Below are 22,061 nucleotides of genomic sequence, written 5' to 3' on the forward strand. Positions count from 1 at the left end.
ACGATAGGCGGTATAGATAATATATGAATGTAGGACGATAGTAGCACTAGAGATAAATTACGTGGGATCACCCAAGTGACTTCTTAACCACCTGCTTCACTCCTCAAGATTTTAAGGTTCTGGCTGCAGGGATTAGTCTCAAGAGCATTAGTGATTGTTGCTGGGTGATGAAGCCAGGCTCACAGTCGCTGTTGAAATTCAAGTTTATGTTCGTGGTTGAGGTCAGGCCCGTTCTTACACACCAAACCTGGAGAGGAAGAAAATGTCCTTATGGGCCTCACTTTACAGCAACATCATGTCGAGACAGGAAAGAGGATATTGTCTGAATACGATTTCTCATAACTGTCATTATGTCCCATTATGAAACCACATTTAAATTCACTAGATCTGGATTTTTGGATCTTCACCAAATTGCACTCACTCATAAATATCAGTCCCCTAAACAGCATCATCAGCCTGTTTTTCCAACAAGACCCATGAATTATTCTTTTAAAAGTAAATGGAAATGTTGAAAAACACCATGTTTGTAAGTCTTCGCACACATCTCCCGATGCACCTGAACACATCATCAGTGATGTGAAAAATAAATAATCCCGGGTCGGCCCCTTGATCTGGATCTGCATCAAAATGTAACGGATTCTTTCTGGACGGGTCATGGCCGAACCCCTCCACCAAATCTCATGGAGGATATTTTGCATAATCCTGCAAACAATCAAACAAACGCAGTCGAAAACACCAGAATGTCACTCAGTTGAGGGCTCAGCTCCACCAGGGCCCAACAGTCCCTTTAAATTCAATCAAGCTGTACCAGATTGCACACGCTTATAAATATCAATCCCCGGAACATGCCAGATTTCTTTCATCATCTTTGAGGAATCAAGGGAAATGTCAGAAAATCTGTATCCGCACCAGAATTTAATGGGTTCCTCCCTGACCTATACCACATCCTTCCACTGAGTTCTGTGGTTTCTGTCTGGTAGTTTTTGAGTAATCCTGTTGACAAACAGACAAACAAACAAAAGCAGATGAAAACTCTCCTCGGAGGAGGTGAGAACCAAAATTAAACATAGGACAGGCGTCGAGGCGATGATTACAGCCTCCAGAATTACAAATGTAAGGTAAACAGAGGACAGAGTATTATATCTATTCTCATAAGCAACAAATAGCTCTTTGTGGCGGCTTAATGTCAACCAGGTCACCCATGGGAGAAGGGTACAGAGACACCAGAGGAACCAAAGGTGAGGAGAGGAGAGGGGGGGGGGGGGGCGCTGGAGCATCAATAGAGAGACAGCAAGTGAGAAAGATGAGAAACAAATGGATTAAAAAATAAAAGTGGAGGAGGGTGGGGGGCATGTGTGTGAGAAGAGGCGGGAGGTGCCGGGGTTTTGTTCTTTATGAGTCGGAAAGGGCTGTTGGTATTAAATTGGCCCTCCGGGGCCAGTGGCCACTCTGCGATCAAACGCTAAAGCCACTCTGTCACCCTGCGAACCAGACGATGTGTCAGGCCGGTAATTTTCAAAGTGGCCTCTCCCTCGCTCCGTTCCCCTTCATCGTTTCCTCCTCTGAACTGCATGTACAGCTTCTGTGTCAGTCATATCCCTTATTGTTTATCTCTTTCTCTTCTTCTTCAGCTGCCGTCACCGACCGCGATGAGCTCAGCCCTGAGAGGAATCTCCTGTTACCTGAGAGAGGTGAACACTGCTTCATCTGTTCTGGTCCACATGACCCTCCCTCTGTCTGTCTGTCCTCGTACTGTCCATCAACAACCAGGTTTAAAGACGGATTAGTCAACATTTCTAAATGACGACAAGATAAAGATAAAGATCAGTTCTCATCGAGCACACACACGATGTCAAGTCTCATCGTTAAAGCGAGAGAATAAAAACATTCGTTTTCTCAGGTTAATAGTAATTTTCATTCTACTCTCTGTGTGTTCATCATTTTTCATTTTACTATCATCTGCACCACTGGTTTTACAATTTAACTGATGATGATGCTTGTTATAAATTCAAGATTCATTCAAGATTCAACAACTGCGTCCTAGTGCAATGGCACTGGTGTCATTTAAGATTGAGAGACTCATTTAGTCAAATGAATCCACAACATCTTACATCATCATTGATTTGTCATTTTCGTCTTTTGTCAAGTGATTTGCTGTTTTGCTCTGTTTAAGGAGGACTTAAAAAAACGCAATGTTAAAGAAAGTTTCAAAAAACAATAATCAGAAGTTAAAAAATACTCAACAACATCATTTAAAACCTGCATCTTTTATTTTCCATTACTTCCAGGAGACGTGAAAATCAATTATTCGACTCATTTGAGTCACGTAATCCAACCAGCATTCATTTACTGTTGTTGGTTAATTAAGTGCAACACGTCTCAAATCAACCTGTAGTTAAACTGGATAATTAAGTTTGATTTTGTATCACAGGGAAATGAATGAACACTAACGACTGCCTGATGCATCTGTTGAGATGGAGCAAATTTAAACTCTTATTTATAATGATTGTCGATTTAATCTGAAGGGAAAAAACATCCAATCTAGAGGAGACTAGTCAGAAACCTTAAAAAAGAGAAGTAAAAACATTCCAGTGCAGTAAGAACATTCTAGTAATAATGTAGCGGAGTAAAACTTTGAAACAGTGTGAGGTAAAAGTATTACGTCGCAGTACTAGAGTAATTTTACCCAGTTACCCTTCACCTCTGAGTAACAGAGGTAAAGTCAATAAGTTCCGTTTGTGACCATTAGCAAGAGAATGTGTGACATTTTGTTTTGAAGGGCGATTATTACAATGCATTGAATTTCTAAGTGGATATGATTCCTACTAACAGAATGAGAACCCGGTCGTCTGGACCTCGATGCCGGCTGCACACTTGAGGATTTTCAAATCTTAACGGACTTTAAAAATGATGGAGACCACAGACATAAGAAGAGATTTAATATTCTAATGGAGAGAACGCACACACTCGATGATCCAATTGATACGCAGGACCACACACTTGCTGTTTAGACTAAAGATTTCTGAGTCACGATTTCTGAGACTTTAAAGCTCACAGAAACTCACATGAGACCTGAGAATAAAGACAAACATGGCGGCGGCGGCGTGCTGGCGTCAGCGGCCGGTTGTGCTCGTTTGTGTAATGTTTTGCACATTTCCACAGGTTTGTCCTCATTTTCTTCTGTCCACCTGACGCAGGAAGCTCTGATTCAGTCAGTCACGTTAAGATTACGTCTGTAAACCCCTTAAACTACAGGATCCTTTGGCCTCAAATCATCAATTCCCCTGCTATCGTCAGGAGAGCGGATTCTCTGTAATCCTCTTGTGTGCAGCGATGATTAATACAATCTCAGTTTTTCACTTTCTTCAGACACAGATGATTTAAAACAGCTTCTTCTGCGTCTCTCACCATATTCAAGACCGTTTCATGCGTCTGTGGTATAATCCTGCCTTTTCTCTTGCTTCGCGAACCCACCTACGAATTCCTCTTGTTCCCATTCATCCGTCACTGTGTGAGTGTGTAGCTGTGTGTGTGTGGCTGGCTCCACACTTATGCCTGTTTATTTCCAACCCCCCCATAAAGAGTCGCTCTCTATCGATCCGTGAAGGTCAGAGCGGTTTTATTACCAGATACCTGGTACAAATTGTCTCCACTAATTGCGAGTAGTTTAAGTCTCCTAGCCATCGATGACAGATGGGGAGCTGTCTGCTGGCAGAAGGGATGATTCCCAAAGAAAATCTGAGAAAAGGAGAAAGAGAAAGAAAGAGAGAAATGAGAAAAGGAAGAGGGGCAGGCTGTTGAGACAATTAGAAACGGGGATGGAGGAGCGTGTGAGGCGTGTGGCATATTGATTGCCTTGGCTGCATCCACCTTTTGCCTGAAGATAAGACTTAATGAGAGATGGAGAGATCTGAAGGAGAGCACAGGCATTTAGTGGAAAATCAAAAGTACGGGAGTGATGGAGCTCCTTTTTATATTGAAGTGACATTACAGGCAATGAAACTGAGCCTTTTCCCTTTTCTGTCGTGATACAAGACGGATAACTCCGTCGAAAAATCATGCACCTGCAGTGATGAAAGTCCTGAAATAGCAAACGTGTGTTTTTTTCCCTATAAATAACATACATGCATCGGTGCCGTGGGCCATGAGGGTGAGTCACGGTGCTGCGAGAACATCGTCTTCCCCTTCCTCACCCTCTGCTGCCGGTTCCTCGCTTTCTTTCATCTGTCACTTTGAATCTGCTCTGTTGTTCCGCTTGTTGTCAAATGCTGTGGGAACAGTTTGATGTTGTCCATGGAAAACACTCAGGAGGCCAGAAGCCACGAAGTGCATTAATATGACTTAAAGGCCGGCGCTTCACTTTTTCGTCCAAGACAGGAGCGACCACGCTGTTGTGTTCTCAGTGATCAAATACTCACTCTACAACCAAATGCTCCCAACACAATCAAATACTCACAATACAATTAAATACAACACAACTAAATACCCACAACACAATCAAATACTCACAACACAACCAAATACTCACAATACAATTAAATACAACACAACCAAATATCCACAACACAATCAAATACTCACAACAAAACCAAATACTCACAACATGAACAAATACTCACAACATGAACAAATACTCACAACATGAACAAATACTCACAACATGAGCAAATACTCACAACATGAACAAATACTCACAACATGAACAAATACTCACAACATGAGCAAATACCCACTGCACAAACAAATACCCACAACACAACGAAATACTCACTACAAAAAAGTTGCGATGAATGTGTGCGTGAATGGATGAACTTGACTTGATCAGACTAGAAAAGCACTTTTTGCAATTGTGTCACTAACGAATAACGTAAAACAAAAAGGTGTTTTGGGCTGTTGCAGGATTTAGTGTTGGGTTCAGTATCTGTTCAGGTCTCAAGGGCATGGTGGGATTTATGTTTCCGTACAGAAGTCAAATGCTCTTATTAAGGTTTTAGTATTCATTCAGTCACTGTGACGTTCAACAAAGGTTCAGCTTGTTTTTATTATTTGTTCTGCTTCTGGAGGGAAATCTGCAGTGTATTTCCATGGTTTATTTTCACTGCAGCTTTACACCCACTTCAATTGATTACAATTTTTTTTGTTGTTTGCCTCTGTCGAAAGAAAATTGATATTGCGAGCGTGTTAGCGCTGTGGCTTATTTGCACATTGAACAGACACGAAGCGACATTAGCATTCATTTGAAGTCGTGTTTGAGTCCACGGGTCCAATATTCACCCTCCTTTTAGCTTTGTTTATCTCCGCAGTGGGTGAATATCTTTGGGTTCATCGTAGCAGTTGGATATGACGCTGAAGAAAACCATAACAGTTCATTTGTGGCCATTAAACTAAAACATTGAGTTTCGTGGAGCTGAGAGTGACAGCATAGTCGCATAATGATTCTCTGAGGGCTCATAGCTATGAGCGACCCCTTTTACATTATGCATAGTCATTAAAGCCACAAGTCATTTAAACATATTGATTTCTGCAGCAGCTTTAAAACAGCTAGAGTATTGTTGCCTGACTCATCAGCAGGTCATGACACCAGCCCTAGATACATCATTTTCAGTATATGAAGCCTTTTAAATCTGACCCCAAAGTCACTAATTCACTGTTTACCGCTCTATATCCACTCTCTTCCTCAGTGGGAGACGGAGCAGCAGAGAAGTCTGGAGGAGAGAGGCCGTTTGCTGCTCTGCCTGCAGTTCCTCCCCCCGGCAGGCGACGACGATGTGAAGGGTGAGGCCAAGGAGAGGGCTCGCGGCGGCCTGTGCGTGGGCGTCAAACGCTGCGCCCACCTGGCAGCCATGGATGTCAACGGCTACTCGGACCCCTACGTCAAAACGTAAGGACGACGTCGCAGCACTGATTTAAAGCCAGAAGATTTATATGCATTGTTGTCTGTGATTGAATGAAAAACAAATATTTAAGCAGCAATTCTAGCACATAATTGGCCACATTGCAAATGATGAATACACAACACGCACAGCTTGGACTGATAGGCTGTCAATTGCCAAATGACCTATCCAGCACCAGCCTCCCACCCACCTTAATACCTATGTGGGTTCTCCACTGGCCGTTGGCTCGTCTTGACCCCATGAATCACCTTATTGTCACCGCACATGAATGATATATGACTGGAGTTGACCCTTCATGAGGGGTGAGACAGGTGAGAGCGGCTTTCACAGAGGAAGCTGTTGTGAAATATGTCATTCATTCATCAAGATAATGACAACTGTGCGTGTTTGTGTGTGTTTGTGTGTGTGTGTGTGTGTGTGTGTGTGTGTGTGTGTGTGTGTGTGTGTGTTTATTGACAGCCTTCAAATGGGACTGAGAGGCAGTGACATGATGTAATGTTATGGCCGCACTGTATCATGGGGCATTACCAAGATTTTTGAAAAAACAGAGCCTGGTGCTGTCATGTTGGTCCTCTGGAGTTTCATTACTCACCAATGAAAGAAAAGCAATAGTGTGTGTGTGTGTGTGTGTGTCTTTGTGTGTGTGTGTGTGTGTGTGTGTGTGTGTGTGTGTGTGTGTGTGTGTGTGTGTGTGTGTTCGAATCGATGTAGCTTTGGTTAGGTCGGGGTTACAACACACTGCTCTGAATGAGTGCTATGAGGGGCATTGCAGAAGGGGACTCTGAGTGTTAAGTCACTTAAAAAATGCCTCATTATAACCATAATTGATTGATTAAAAGTAAGTAAATAAAATCATTACATCAGGGAAAGTTGAAAAGAGTTTTAGTTCTTATTTTAAAAAACCTCCCAACCTCCAAGGCCTCTTCCCGGCTGTTAAACAAAGAAATCTGTGTTAATATGGCAGTCCATGATAAACAATGGTTTAGGTTCGGGTTATGTTAAGGGTTTGATATTTAGTTGGGATGACTGAGGTTAGGGTGTCGACTTGGGAATTCATTATGCTAATGAGCTTTTGTTACCAAGACCTTTTCTAGCAGAAACACTGATCTTGTCCAGTAGACCTCATGGGGACCAAAGCCTGATCCTAATGAGGCAACACGTTATTTCTGAGGTCCTGGTTAAGGTTAGAGGCAGGAAGTGAGTGGTCGTTAGGGTAAGGTTAGGGTTGGGCAAAACCTTATGATTATATGGTTAAGGTTAGGGATAAGGTTTTGGTTCGGCTCTCCATAACGAATGGAAGTCAATGCAGTGTCCTTACGAGGAAAGTTACACAAATGAGCTTCAAACCACCTCTTCTTCCTCCGTCTGTTCTCCTGCGTGCTGATTCAGGCTCTGAGGTTGCTTCTAGAACGAGGAAGACACTATCTCCCATCACACACACATTAACACATGAAGACAGGCACATTCCCCGTCACTCTCCCTGCTTCCCTTACATACACCGAACCTACGCATGCATCCCCCACACGTCCACAGTAATACATCATGCACCTTGTTTCATTTCAGATGCGTGCTCGCATCTCTGCCCTTTGGCGGGAGCTTCTTCTCGGATGCTTTGTTGTGTCTGAGAGCGTGTGGGAACATACGCTCTCCAAGCTGTGGGTGGTGGGTGGAGAGCAAATGTGAATAGAGAGTTTTGACACGCTGGCTTAAAAATATCTTGAGAATCCAATGACAGCTCACGAAAGGGGCGCTGAGCTTTTTCAATATAAGGAATTACTGATCAGTCCTCACACTCGAGGAGGGTTTGTTTCACAGATAATACAGAGAAACATTCAAGGGAAGATAATGATAGTTTGGGGAATAAGACGTCTGCTTTCCTGCTGAGACTTAGATGAGGATATTGACTCTCAGTTTAATATGAAGCTACATCGAGTAGCTGGTTGATGTAGCTTGGCAAAAAGGAGGAAAATGCAGAAAGCCTGGCTTTGAAAACGAAATCAGACTTTATATAGCCAAGAGATAAGTCCATTCAACCTCAATTAGAGTTTTTACACTTCTGGGAGTTAGAGTTTTAACACAGGTGGTAAATTATAGATTATGTTTTTGGTTTTATTTAAGAAAAACAAGCTAGTTTTTCTCCATTGTTTGTCATAGAGATATGACAGTGATGTCAAATATCTCAGCTAACTTCCATGATAGAAAATACAATAGTAAGTAGAAGTTCTTCGCTTTCTTGAAGGGAATTTAAATTTAATTTTAACTCTGGACCGAGCAAACAAAAACTGTCTTGTTTCCAGACATATTTATGATAAACATGCATTCTTAGATTATTTATATTCTTATCACACCCGATCCTTTTTCTTAGTGTTTTGTTAATATGCCAATATTGAACAAAGGTGTCAAGACTCTATACAAAAAACACATTTTATTTATAGCGTCTGCGTTATTTCCACATTCTAACTTCACGTCACGAACACACGAATGTTGAACATCGACTTCCCAACTCAGGAGAAGGGGAGCATGTGAATGCACAGTTACACCTGACTGAGCATATTGATTCTCTGTATGTATCCAGCTCTATGTAGTCATGGCTGGTATCTTCCTCTTGCCTTTGTGCTTTGCTTCTCCTTTCAGCGGAGCCCTGACTTCTGAATGATAACGACGGGTCTGATATATGATGGTAACACATTCCTCTGTCTCAGGTATCTCAAGCCCGATGTTCAGAAGAAATCCAAGCACAAAACCGCCGTCATAAAAAAGACCCTCAACCCAGAGTTTAATGAGGTATCTTGCCATGTTTGTGCATGTGTACGACTGTGGGAGCGAGAAGCACAATTGTTATAGTTGAATGTCAAGAGACAGCTCATTTAAGCTTAAAGTATATAGTCCTCAGAGACACTGCGCTGCATGCAAAGTTTCAGTAACAGCTAGTTTAAGAGGACAGCCAATTACAGTTTGCATATTATTAACTGCTGCCTCATTAGTGAGTGTTTTAGAGGTTTAGAGAAGAAGAGCAATGTGTAGGTGTGATCTCCTGACCTCAGTTCTTCCCCTTTCCCCTCTTTGTCTTCACCCAGGAGTTCTTCTATGAAATCTCCTTCACAGAGTTGGCCACCAAGACGCTGGAGGTCACGGTGTGGGACTACGATCTGGGAAAGTCCAACGACTTCATCGGTGAGTTGACAGCTATAAGCACTCCGGCACTGGATCGCTTCCTGCTGCTGGTTTTTGGAACACTCACCAGTTGGCTGGCTCTTAACATGGCGGATGTTGAAGATATTTAAAGATGTCCTCTCTTACTAACTATCATCCGAGTGCAGCCCTGTCGGTAATTTGCAGGGTTTAGTTGCCAAAAGAGCGTTTGGCTGAAAATGAGCTTCGTACTAAACTTGGTCTACGAGTGGGAGAGAGTTATTTCTAGGATTGTTTTCAACCAGAGAAAATCGGTTGTCAACTGAATTTACTCTTCAAGCAATTGATTTTGCGCTCAACCTGGCAGCCTCGTTAATTCATTAAAAACAAATTCCTAAAAAATAAATAAAAAATTATCCTGGTAATCCGTCCAGTAGTTTAACAACAAACAAACAAAGTAATTGACAAACGGAGACAAGAGCCTAGCCTCCTTGGCCGAGATAAACATATTCATAGACATTTTCAGTTACTTTTTAAAACTTGTATTTACTCTTAGTTTTTTTATTAAACATATTCATTGTATGTTTACGTTGACTGATGTTATTTTTGGGTCTGTGCACTTGTCAGGGGGTGTGTCCTTGGGGTGTCACTCGCAGGGAGAAACTCTGCAGCACTGGATAGAATGTCTGAAAAACAAGGGCAAGAAGGTGGAGCGCTGGCACACGCTGACCAACGAGCTGCCGGGATCCACGGTGCAGGAATGAACTGCGCCTCCTGCACCGCCCTGACACCGGAGAGACCACCTGAAGACGAGAGAGACATTTCATCGCATGCTCTGAGGACTTTCTGCATGACTGTGACGGATTCATATCCTACTTTCTTTGTGTCATAAAATGGGTTCATAATTCACAACAGCATCATCCCAAAGGGTTTCCATTCAGAGATCCATGCTCTAATCATGGAGCTAAATAGACCTGATTCAAATCGGGGGAAACCATCCCTGCCACAAGGCTCCGAGAGGGAGAATTTTCATAATCATATTCATGGGGATCCGTGTCCCTTTTGTGCATTTTGTGTTCATCTACATGCTCCTGCGCACTGCGCCAAGCTGGTCAGATTTCAATCATAGAGAAAATTGAAATCGTGAAAGCAAAACGAGACAGAAAGTTGAATCATTCCGCAGTTCGCCTCTCGTGTCAGGTTCACTGGCTCTTCCTAAATTTGGCCTGTTACTCTCATCAACTGCTGACGTTTAAACGGCTCCATCGCGGCCCATCTCGTCTCACGGCACACATACCTCTCCCTTGCAATAATGTTTTTGCCTAAATGCTTCCGAAGATTTCCAAGTGGTCTTACTACTGTTTTGTATCTATGGATCTGATTGGGCGTTGGATTGCCTGCACACAGCACAACCTAATAAGATAATTGGTTCTTCCATGTTGATGGTTTGTGTCACGTATGTTTGCATGTTTGGTGTTGACGGAACAAACTTAAAGACAAATATGTGCCGGACTCTGCTGCAGGACGAAGTGTTCATCATCGTGTCGTGACCCTGCTGAGGTGTGTGGCTCTGATTAACTCAAGACAATGTTGGTTCCATTCACGGTTGTTTTGATGTGGTTCTTATTGATGACAAGCTGATGTTTACCTACTTTTTGCTCCATGGTCTTTTATTTATGAGGAAGAGGACGGTGGTGTAACTAACAGGAGAAGTTTCAGAGCAGACTGTTGTGCGTGCTCGTCGTACTCTGACTCTCCATCGCTGCTGCTTTACTCTGGGTTACAGGTTTTATTTGTACACGCTCCCGTGGTCAATGAGGCATGCTGAAGATACCAGTGGTGTTCATATGTAAATAGATATTGTGACGTCTGGATGTTTGTCCTTTGGAATATAAAGCGTGTGCATGGTTCTTTTTCTTTTTCATAAAAACATTCTTATTGATTCATTGCGTGAATCCCTGAGTTTCTATTCTGTTTCTTTATTGTTCCTCAGTGTCTTCTTTGAATCTCTAATGTTTATGCAAAGCTCACAGGTGGCCCAGTAAAGACAGCGCTGCCACCTAGCCTCCAGGATCTGTAATTGCAGCTTCTTCTCTGTGTAATATGAGCAGAACAGATCCAGGGGTCGACTCAGAGGAGAAGCACAGAGGTGAAAGAAAATGATGTAATTTGAACACTTAGTTTTGATATTTGAATATCACTTAATTTATAACGTTTTTCTGTTTTACATTTTAAATAATCTTTCTGAAATAATGATATCGAACAGCAGTATTTAAAAACTGGATTTTTGTGAAGGTTCGATGCAAAAATACAAATTTAACCTTATTTAAATTGTATTTAAATTACAAGTCAAATCATGACTCAATTCGCCCAAATTAGATCATTTAAGATGACACCAAAGATAAGGAGGGTTTAGTTTGAGCTTTAATAAGTTTTACAACGGGCACAGGCACATAGGGACCATGATTATTAAAAACCAGAATCGGTTAATTAAAAAGCCCCTCCCAAGAATTAGGGTTAGGGTTGGAGCTAGGGTTTAGGTTTAGGGTTGGGTTGTGGGTCGTGGACCACAGGCTAACCCTATTGATAATGTAATGTCCTATTGAAGTGCAGGGTAATAGTAGGATATTCAAAAGTGTGTATTACAATGTATGACTATTTTGAACCCTCATCCCTTTGAATATAAGCCTAATGCTCTACCAACAAAGCCACACAGGGTTCTTAATGACCTTCCAGCGTGTTCTTTGTAGATTTACTGGTATATAGCCTATTACCTATTTACCTTGGAGTCAAGATGTTGATTATTTTCTTAACATCATCTTTGCTTTTACCGTTTGAAGGGAAGGTCAGAGGTCAGTATCAGGACATCGGGAGGTTTTTGGTCAACATGCTTCCTGAGTATGCACGGATGGACGGTCATTCTCTGAGGGTCAAATCAAGCTCACCTGCAGAGTCATACTGCCGGGACTGAGGCTCAGTTTAGATTTGAAATTGAAAAGAGGTGTCACAACAACAAATGGAAGCTCATTGCAGCTGCACAGTTTCTGATTATTTCGCATTTTCTCGGGTATCCTGAGCGGGAAAGAAGCTTCGTGGGAAATCGGAGAAGGCTACTTCTGTTCCATCTCAGTCACTGTTTGTTCTCCCTGAGCGCAAACAGCAGATGCAGTGTTGGATCAGTCCTCCACAGATCCTCTCAGCAGGAAAACACAAATAATGAAACAATTTGAGTTGTTTCTTTTAAATTCTTACACTGAGGGAAATAGACAAATCTTAGATGTTTGTTTATTCCTGCAGAGTTAAGTCAAAGTCAAATATCATGTATTGAGCATTATTTTACACACATTTCCCCCAATTTTAGCCCGACATTTGAACGATGGCGGTATCCACCCCTGGATCCTGCAATAACATCAGAGGCCTTAGCTGGCACATATACCAAACCTTTTCTGCAGATCTTTCATCACACAGCCTGCAGAGATGCTTGATGTCCTACTAGTCTGAGCAGAAGCCTTCAGGGACAATCAGTCCCTCCATCGTCCTCTTCATGAGATGTTGGACGTGTGTGACCCACGCCTCACTGCAGAGCTCCTGCAGATCGTGACACTTGTCCAGTTGTCTCAGCGTCAACACGTTCACTAATACTCATGGCTGGTTGTGACTTTGTGTCTCGGCTTCACAGCCCGAGGCGGAAGGATCCGCTGACTCCATGTTTCTCTGTGATGGTTCATGATTCAAGAACTTTACTACCATTGTTAAAGCACAATGAATTAACAATATCTTCTGTAGGATTCTTGACTCAGGTTTGTTAGGACATAAATGCAAGTTATTAAAGATTAAAGAGTCATTACTGTCATTCGTACAGTAAAACAGGCGTCACGCCATACATTGAAGTTCTTACTTTGCAGGTCGTCCATTGACACATGACTGAACCCAGAAATAAAACATAGAACTTTCTGCTTTCTGCTATTAGGACTCGTGTGAAGATATTCAGAAGCTGTAAGCCTGTGTAAGCCTTAATAATTCCACAGGTAGCAAAGGTAGAGATTGTAAAGTTGAGGTCACACTTCTCTCCTGTGGTTAAACACAGATAAATAAATAAAACATTGCAATAGTCCAGGTCCATGTGTAATAAAAGTATGAAAAAAAAGAAGGTATTATCTTTTATTTTATGAAGCTGCAGGAAAGATCTACACTGAGATTACTGTGAAAAATGAGAGCGGACACTTGAGGACAGAACAAATTCATTTTGAAAAACGATCCTGTGACGATAAAGACATTTAATTAAAAAGAAACGTCAGCGTCAGATGATACAATAACATGAAACGTGTAAGAACTCATCAGGTTACAATCATATTGACAACATGATGATCTTTTAATAATCCTGAGAAGATAAATGAAATGTCACTCATTACTGTACATGGGCCCAATATAGACATTAAAATAACCTTTAACAGAATAAAAGTAGTTATTTTGGCTCAGGGAGGATTAACCTGACACCCTGTGGTTTAGCGGATTTCTGTGAAACCACAAACATTTATTTAAACCTGGGATGAGTGACATCATTAGCGCTGATTGAGGAGACATATAAAGTATAAGGATGACAGCTACGAGGAGAATACCACGTCATCAAATCATTTATTTCAGTAACAACCACCTGGCCGCCTGGTTTCCTGGGAGGCTTTTGATTCCTGTAAATGTTTGATTTTAGAGGAAATGTAATCTTTTTAGTTCTGCCCACGTTATTGAGCGAATGCTGGTTTCTCTATTAAAAAACACAAATATTCAGTAAAGCTCAACTAATCTTTGCAAAAATCTAAAAACCTGTGAAAACATAAAAAAGTAAGTGTCTTATTTCACCACAGAGGGACGATGGAGCCATTACTGCCACCTACAGCCAGCACTGTGATAGTGCAGGTTGCTGCTGACTTCAGTAATAATGGGACAAATAACAGCCTGAAGCTCCATCAGGTTTTAATTAAACTATATGTGTGGATGTTGGAAAGGTTCTCAATTGAAATTCAATTAACTCATTCCATTCTGTATCCCTCATTGTGATGGATAGATAGATAGATAGATAGATAGATAGATAGATAGATGACAGATGAGGAACGCGAGGAAGTTGGAGGAGTCTTTGATGTGAAAACTTCCTTATGTCATTATATTTAAAAGAAAAAAATATATAATTTTACTTTTAAAGGTTAAAAAAACACTAAATCCCCGAACATCCATCGCAGCATGACTTCACGCTCATAACTATTACTCTGGCTGATTAATAGAACAGCATGGCCACAGGTCAGTGTACTGTATCTCATTACGCTGTCACCTCCTGTGGACTGACAGCTTGATCATGATGCGTTCAAACGCTGCCAAGTTGCCTCACAGCCTCAGTGTTTGTTTGACCCAGCTGGATAATCCCTGACCCACTTCCTGCAGCTGGATGTGCCCCTGTCTGGTGCAGCGATCCCTCTGTGAGCTGCGTATACCTGCTGTTAATTAGCTGAGGACAAACAGAAATACCTTCAGCTGTCAGACACAGGAATGGGTTGTATTCTGATGCTGTGATTTCTGCTAATTGAGTTGTTTTTTCTCCCTTTGTGAGATCTGGAAACTCCCGGATAAACAAGACGTTTTCTAGTTTTTCTTACATTGTTGTGACTTAAATCATCTTTTATATAATAAATGTGTGTGTACAGTGTTTTCTGTGTTTATATAAAGTAACTCTTGGGATTGCTGTGATGCCAAAATTGCTGCAGCTGATGGTTTTGACCTCCGCCAAGGTCAACTTTTCATCTGCGTAGGTTTGTTTTGTTCAGGATTAAAATAAATACATGTTGTCGCTTGGTGGGGTTTGACCAAAAAAAGAACTTGTTCAATTTTGGTGCAGATCCAGGAATTTGTTTTCCATTATCTAACAATTTGACAGAGGGCGTTTCTCAACTTTTCCTTGATTTCTTAGAGAATAACTCCTGGATCTTGATTTCATAAAAACCTGACATGTTAAGGGGACTGGTATTTATGAGTGTGTGCAATTTGGTGCAGATCAAAACAAAAATCCAGATCTAGTGAGTTTAAATGTGGTTTGATTTGGGGACTGTTGGGCCTCGGAGGAGATGTGTGTTATACTGAGAATTGAATTAACAGATATACAAAGATATTTAAGTCATTGATTATCTATAACTTGGGTTTGCCCAAATCACTCAGTTTGGTTTAAAAAACACATTTAACACAATCAATTCAATGTTTTTACCCATTCACTCACCTATAAATACTCATAGTTATTAAGCTGAGCAGCCGATAGCAGTAACCTGTTATGGGTTTAAAAATAACCTCTGAGAATATAATGAGGGATATTTTTGCTTTGAATAAGTTGAAGTCATCTGAGGCTTTAATTCTCATTCGGTGCATTTCATTGGCTCGGGGGCCGCTCCTCTCAGTATTTAAGTCTTCCTGTCGACAGCAGGTGCTCTCATGCAGCTTATGCACCGTCACAGTACGGAGAACTATATTAATACTTTCTCTTTTTTGGTTCCTCTCATCAGCTTAATTGCAAAACACAATCTCTCCTCAGTGGCTAATCTCTCTGGATATTACTCATTTTCTTGACTTTTCATTCTCTTTAATCAGCGCCGCCGCTCTTCACCTCCTCAAAACCACACTGACAACATGTTACATGCATCGTGTCTTTATTATGAATGTGCTGCAGAAGTATAATATTCCAAGTGCCAGCTTTATCTCTGCAGATTTTTCAGCTTCTATCGTCGTACATGAATAGAAATCCACAACATGCCAGTAACCACAAAGATTATAGAAGCCCGGTGGCGTTACAATGGCCGTCGGGAGGCCGGCCGACAGCGCCTACGTTAGGTCGTAACTACTTAATGCTAACTCATACCAACTAGAGAATTATCACAATATTGAGATTAATATCTGCAGAATACATTGACTGTTGATTATAATTAAATTTACATATTAAATAGAAACAGAGGGAGGAAAAGAAAAGCCAACTCAGTCTGTAAAGAAAATGATCTGCAGGTCTGAACCTTTCTGTACTTGATTCGAGATCCAGGATACGATAAATAAATAAGGAGTTTTATCTATTGTCAATGAAACCCGTTTGTTTTAGTTGAGAATCAGAGATTAGAGGTTAGAATACACAGGAAATGTAATAATATTCATAATAAACCAGATGTAAACATTAGTTCTATCACAGCAACTGTGCATCATCCGACAATATTACAAACAAACAGGAAATAAATATTTAAGTGTTAATCAAATTCAACAGTTTTCATGGTTTTTAAGGGAGAAACAATTGCCACCGATCTGTGGATGCAGATTGAGCCTCAACCCTTCCTGCAATCATGAGCTATTTAATTTGTTTAACCAAATGGTGATGTCCCATATGCACACAGCACTCCCACCATCTGTCAACACACACACGGCACTGAAGAGCATCACATTACAAATCTTCCTCAGTTTCAAAATGATCTCTTACAAAAACATTATCAAAAAGATAGGTTCGAGATGACGCAGCGTAATTAGCTTCACTGTAAAATGAGTATCCTGCTACAGTGGGTTTTTTAATTATGTGGACATGTAGCTGTTCTCAGGTCACAGTGCTCAGTGGTGTCGAGGGATTATACAGTAAAGTCGCAGCCGAGTGGAAACACCCTCTACAACAACAGTTCTGTGATCAGAGTTGGGGTTTTTTCACAAAGCGAGAAACTTTTCCCACTAAATTCCTTTTTGGCACATGTTTTCCTTGCAGTGACGACTGTGCATTCGGTGCAAGACTTCCCATAATCCCTTTCCTTTTCAGCATAGCATAGCTAGTCCTTGGTAAGCCTCTCTTTCATCCTCCTCGCCTCCCGTACGCTCGCTTCTCAAACACATGATGTATGGCAGGAGTCAAGAGAACCACAGAGGAGGGCCGGGAACGAGACGACGTACGATGATTGAAAGTGTTTCTTCTCCGGGAAGGGAAAAGGATGAATCTCTGCTCCGTGACACAAATCCAAGAGCCTCTCCGTGGATCCGAGGGGGATTTAGCGGCAGAGCTGAAACTGTGTCGTCGGTGCGGTGAAGGATGGACTTGGCGGACATTTTGTGGGGAGTTGCATGAGGCGTTGAAAGTGAGGAGGTGTCGCTTCCTGTTTCATGTCGTGTTACCAGCTCCACTGGTTTTCTCGTCCACCTGGTTTGAGTCAGTTCTGCGGGCGGCGAAGAGTTTGTGTCTTTCTCAAGAATCGTTCTGAACGTGTTGGCGTGAATAGGAAGGGGCCGATTAGTCTGACTGCCCTTCTCCATCTAACATCAGACAAACCTCCCCCCAACTCAATGCAGCACCATTTGCATATGTCATTTTCTTCCATTAGCAAAAAGGACCTCTATAGATTACAGAAATATGAGTAAGCGCTGTATATTGGTGTATATTTGTCACACATCCAGGTAATGACTAGGTGGTAAGGACGGTGGTGCAGGTGAGGGCCAGACGGTCAGTTGTCTTATCCAGTTTCACCCTGGGATGAAACTCAGGTTTTCACATTTACTAAAAAAAGAAAAGGAAGCGTATTAGTTGAAGTAGAGCTGAATATTCTGCAAACCTAATATGGACGTATTCACTTTCACTTTCACAGACCACAGAGGACAATTACATCACGAGAAAACAAGGGTTGTCGAGTCCCAGAGCCCTTAAAGTCAAGTTGGGCGTGCATTTGCTCTTGCGCTGATTAAGTTAATTACTACATCTCTTGGCTTAATGAGACCCAACAGGCAGAAACTGTGCGTGTTTGAAAACATACAGATGAGGAGTCACCTCACCCTTCATAAACGAATATACTTAAATATCAAGTCCTGCAAATACTCATTGTTTTCTTAACAAATAACCACTAATAAGTAATAATCACTGATCTGTTATCAGAATCCTTTTATTCGCCAGGTACAATAAATGCATTTATTTGTCTCGTGCGAGTCGACAGCTCAAATACATACATACATCTTATACATGTGGTACAGTGACAACAAGGCTTCACAGAGTGTACAAGCGAACAGAGCGAGGCGCACAACAGAAAGCACAAATCACTCAACAGATACACACACAGCGATCTGAGGCATGCGGTCAGCTACAGCCGGAGGCCGCCCTGGTATTACAGGGGAAGATGTAATAAAATGTAGATCTGAGTCAGAGGCAAATGTGATTAATATGCTCTGATCTTTGTGGAGCGTTGACATGGTTCCTGCAGTGTGTTAGGACTGGTGCAGGCTTTGCAGCTAGTGCAGTGTTGTGCAGACATAGATGTGATAATATCAGAGAGATACAGTCAGATTGTGCTAACGGAGCTAAATATGATGTCGTGATGGGATAAACAGCGACAGTAGCAGGTTTTGAAGCCCAGAGGATCAGCTGCGACAAAGCTACTGCTGCAAATCTATCGAGTCAAACTTCAGAGGGGAAAAAAGGAGGAATTCAGGGGAGAGAATCGTCTGTGTACGACTACACAGAGGGTGAAAAGGTGCGGTTAATGTTTAAAGGTCAGATTTGGGACACTCACTGGCCAGGTTGACAATGCAGGCGATGATAATGAGCGTCCCTCCAACTAGTGAAACGATGGAGAGCATCTTGGCCACACGTCCCAGGCGCACGGCACCGTCCAGGTTTCCCTGCTCCAGGCTGTTCTTGGACTGAAGGAGAAGATTGAACCATCTGTTAGTACAGATTACAGATCACAGATTCTTACACAACTACAAAACAGACTCTTACCATGATGGAGTAGACGAATCCCACAATGTTTATGGGCCAGACGGGGCAGAAGCAGGCCAACACGGACAGCAGGAGGTAGTCCTTCACCTTGGTCCGGTCCAGGGGCGGCTGGGTGGCGATGCTGGAGTGGCGAGAAATGGACGGCCTTGGGGAGAAAGCGGTGTAGCCAATGGAGCTGGCCCTGCTGCCCTTCCTGGTCTTGTTGTGATGGGGGTAAGAGATGGAGTGTTGTCTTCTGGGAGGAGAGGAGATGACTGGAGAGGTGGTTTCTGCAGGAACTGGATGAATCCCATTACCTACACATGTGGGAGGGAAAGGACACGCAGATGTTTGAAACGCTGGCAGCGGTGTGTGTGTGTAGGTGTGTGTGTGTGTGTGTGTGTGTGTGTGTGCATGTGTGTGTTCTCCCAGGAGCCCTTCTGTGCACTGGAATGTGACTCTCCCTGAGCGAGCTGACTAAGCAGCTGCATGACCCACCCGCTGCCTTATCAGGTCAAACCCAGTCACTTACTGTTCTGCAGTTTCTCGTTGATGACGATGACCAGCTCTCCTTTGGATTTGCTGCGGGAGGGCCGCGAGCTGGCCGGGCTGCTGCCGCTGTGGATGAGGTGTTCACCGATGGGCGACGGTGGGCAGGGCATGGAGACGGAGACGGAGGCGTGGCTCGACAGAGAGGCGTCCTGGTCCAGCAGCGATGGTTGTTCCTCCCCGGGCCACATGGTAGGACATGGTAGCATGTTCACGGCCATGTTGACTGCTGGCGAAATGAAGCCTCTGTTTGTGGTCCAGTCCTATTTGTGCTGCCTGTTTGTGACACGTGGGAACAGGAAAATGGTTTTAACCAACCTGCTCTGCCCCTTATGCTTAGGGACTGTTTGAAAAGCGTGGGGAGGAGGATCACCAGAGAGGGAGGGTGGTGCTTTTTGTTCCTTTGAAACTTTAAAAGGTTTATCCAAGATATACATTTTATTTTATTACCAACAAATAAATAAATGTAGTAAATAAAAGTTCAAATATTTACGCAATGAATATTTTCACCATAGGTCAATAAAGTGCATTTTGCCACTTGAGGACATCGGTGTCTCTGGGTTTCTTTACCTCACTCAAATATATTTAGAAAGTAATGAGATCAATTAGTCATTTTGGAGAAACCGAACAAATGTGGTATTTACATTCCTGCAACGTGCACGTCCTGTTCTTTGCACAAATATATCGAGCTTAGATGATTTGATGGCTTCATTTCAACCTAATCAATTAAGCAGGATCAATACAGAGTTACAGTTAAAACAGAGTGGAAGACGTGGTTCAGATAATAAAGACAATAAATCAATTGTTGTGGGTCTACTGGAAACAAAAGACCATTTTTAAAAAGTAGTAATAAAATGTGGTATTTATTATTGATGTCGAAAGCGTCAGATATGAAATATTAAGCTGATCAGTGTCATGTAGATAGATAAGTTAGAAAGAACTACAGCCTCTTCGTGTCTGTTCAATATTGTTGGTCCTAAATTCAACCTAAAAGAGAATTAAAGCATGTGCGGAAGAGGAACCGCACACCACAATGAATTCTGGGATCCACTAGATACAGATTGAAAGTGGTAATAAGAGACAGTGGAAGTGCTCGTTATTCCACATGTGGTCCCTGGGACAGACAGATGTGATATCTCCGGTTCTGCTGCATCCACTCTGATCATGTTTCACACAATCCGTTGTGAAAATATTACAGGAGTGCAATGCAGAATCAAATGCGTTATCTTCCATTAGAGAACGCCAATTATTTCTAACTGCACTTAAAGAGTTGTACCAATTCAGTAAAGATGAGATTATATGCTATTGAATAAATATACACTAGGGAGGGACTATGGCCAAAGATATCAAGATAAAAATCAGTAGATATCGATAATTATCACGATAGATGTCACGTTATCATATGTTTGCTCCTGAGTGAAGGTTGTGGTTTTAAACTCTTCTTTATGAGCAGAGAAGACAAACAGGAAAACATTTCACAAATCCGAGGTGAATATAGTTTAGATCACATGTTGGCACGATGCCTAAGCAATAAATCTATGTTTATTGAACCTTAGCAATTGATAAAAAGCCTTAATATACACAAGCCTTTAAATACATGTATTTGCTTTTTTGAAAATTGTATGAAGGGTGTACATTTTTTGTATTGTTTTGTTTTGTCCACCCCCTCTAAACGATCATTTACACGCAGTCCCTAAATACCAGAGTCAACATCACCTTAATGAATCCCATGTTTCTGTCTTTGCTCAGTGTTTGTGCAGATAATCAGTCTGAAGGCAAACAGATGAAACGCTGTGGTTCACTGGGCTTCAGGCCTCAGATGTGCGCGATATCAGGTGAGAGCAGAAAAGCGGGTCACGCCGACACAGGCTCCGCACAAAGGCAGATGGAGGCAGGTTCCTCTGAAACCACACGGGCAGCCATGCTCTGCGTGCAGGTGTGTACATAGCATTATTTCACTGTGTGTGCTCATGGCGGCCTCTCGTTGTGCACGGAACAAAAGGTGAAAAGGACGCGGAGGTAAAAAATGAGGAGCACAAAGGGAACATAGTGGAATGGAGGAGAAAGGGTTGGAAGGATGATGGAGGGAGAGCGGGAGGGAGGCTGCTCATTAATTAGCCTCCTCCTCTTCCTCCTGCTGCTGCTCAGAATTCAGATGCAAGAAGGAACAAAAAAAAAACAAACATGCACGTTGCATTGGATTCAAGCAAAAAAAAGCATGAATGCAAATCGGTAATAGTCCTGGTGTGTTTCTCATTAAGACAAGAGGAGGAGGAGGCTGCGAGGATAAATCAAACTGACCTTTTTTGTTTAATCCAGTCGCTCCATCCCGGGCTCTGGCATCGTGCTGGCGTTCGTTTCAGGGGGAAGGAAGAAAAGCATCAGACGCCACCGAGCATCTCAACATCCAGCAGACGTGCAGAGTGTTGTTGTTGTTGTGCGTGTGTGTGTGAAAGCTGCGGAGCTGTTGGAGCGTCTCGTTGCAGCGCAGTGTGTTGTTGGGATGGATGGATGAGCAGCCTCCTGGACGGCGGGGTGGATCTCAGAGGAGGTGTGTGTGTGTGTGTGTGCGTGTGCGTGTGTAATGAAAAGTGAAAACCAGGCTGACTACGTGCAGTGGGAGGTGGTGGAGGCAGGGGGCGCTAGATTGTGGCACCACTGAGTGTAAATCCACTATTGCAGCTCCCAGAGTCAGTGATAACAAGGTGTCTCCTCCTGACAGAGGACAGGAGCTCACAAAGGAGCCAAAT

At 42.5% G+C, this 22,061-nt stretch overlaps 2 protein-coding genes across 5 annotated transcripts in view; one reads left to right on the top strand and one right to left on the bottom strand.

Moving 5' to 3' along the window:
• The window catches only part of LOC117752746 (double C2-like domain-containing protein alpha), a 37,529-nt gene extending 26,548 nt beyond the window's left edge, over positions 1-10,981 (top strand). For both annotated transcript variants that reach the window (XM_034570350.1, XM_034570349.1), the window contains 5 exons: positions 1,632-1,691; positions 5,682-5,881; positions 8,597-8,678; positions 8,972-9,068; positions 9,654-10,981. In XM_034570350.1, coding sequence (XP_034426241.1) covers positions 1,632-1,691; positions 5,682-5,881; positions 8,597-8,678; positions 8,972-9,068; positions 9,654-9,790 — 576 coding nt within the window. In that variant the 3' untranslated portion in view covers positions 9,791-10,981. The remainder of the gene's footprint in view (positions 1-1,631; positions 1,692-5,681; positions 5,882-8,596; positions 8,679-8,971; positions 9,069-9,653) is intronic.
• Positions 10,982-16,729: 5,748 nt separating this feature from the next.
• On the bottom strand, positions 16,730-21,999 carry prrt2 (proline-rich transmembrane protein 2). 3 transcript variants are annotated; one of them, XM_034570370.1, is made up of 5 exons: positions 21,613-21,999; positions 19,295-19,587; positions 18,784-19,085; positions 18,575-18,704; positions 16,730-17,571 (listed from the first exon to the last, which is right to left on the bottom strand). In XM_034570370.1, exons 2-5 carry the CDS (start codon positions 19,530-19,532, stop codon positions 17,555-17,557), a joined length of 687 nt encoding a protein of 228 aa, XP_034426261.1. In that variant the 5' UTR covers positions 19,533-19,587; positions 21,613-21,999; the 3' UTR covers positions 16,730-17,554. The 3 variants fall into 3 exon arrangements, with proteins under 3 accessions (XP_034426261.1, XP_034426260.1, XP_034426262.1); XM_034570369.1 differs by having other exon boundaries at positions 19,295-19,591; positions 21,613-21,998; XM_034570371.1 differs by having other exon boundaries at positions 18,784-19,079; positions 19,295-19,591; positions 21,613-21,976.
• Positions 22,000-22,061: the final 62 nt, after the last annotated feature.

The sequence above is a fragment of the Hippoglossus hippoglossus genome, chromosome 19, assembly GCF_009819705.1.
Source record: "Hippoglossus hippoglossus isolate fHipHip1 chromosome 19, fHipHip1.pri, whole genome shotgun sequence".
In the NCBI taxonomy this organism is placed as follows: Eukaryota; Metazoa; Chordata; class Actinopteri; order Pleuronectiformes; family Pleuronectidae; genus Hippoglossus; species Hippoglossus hippoglossus.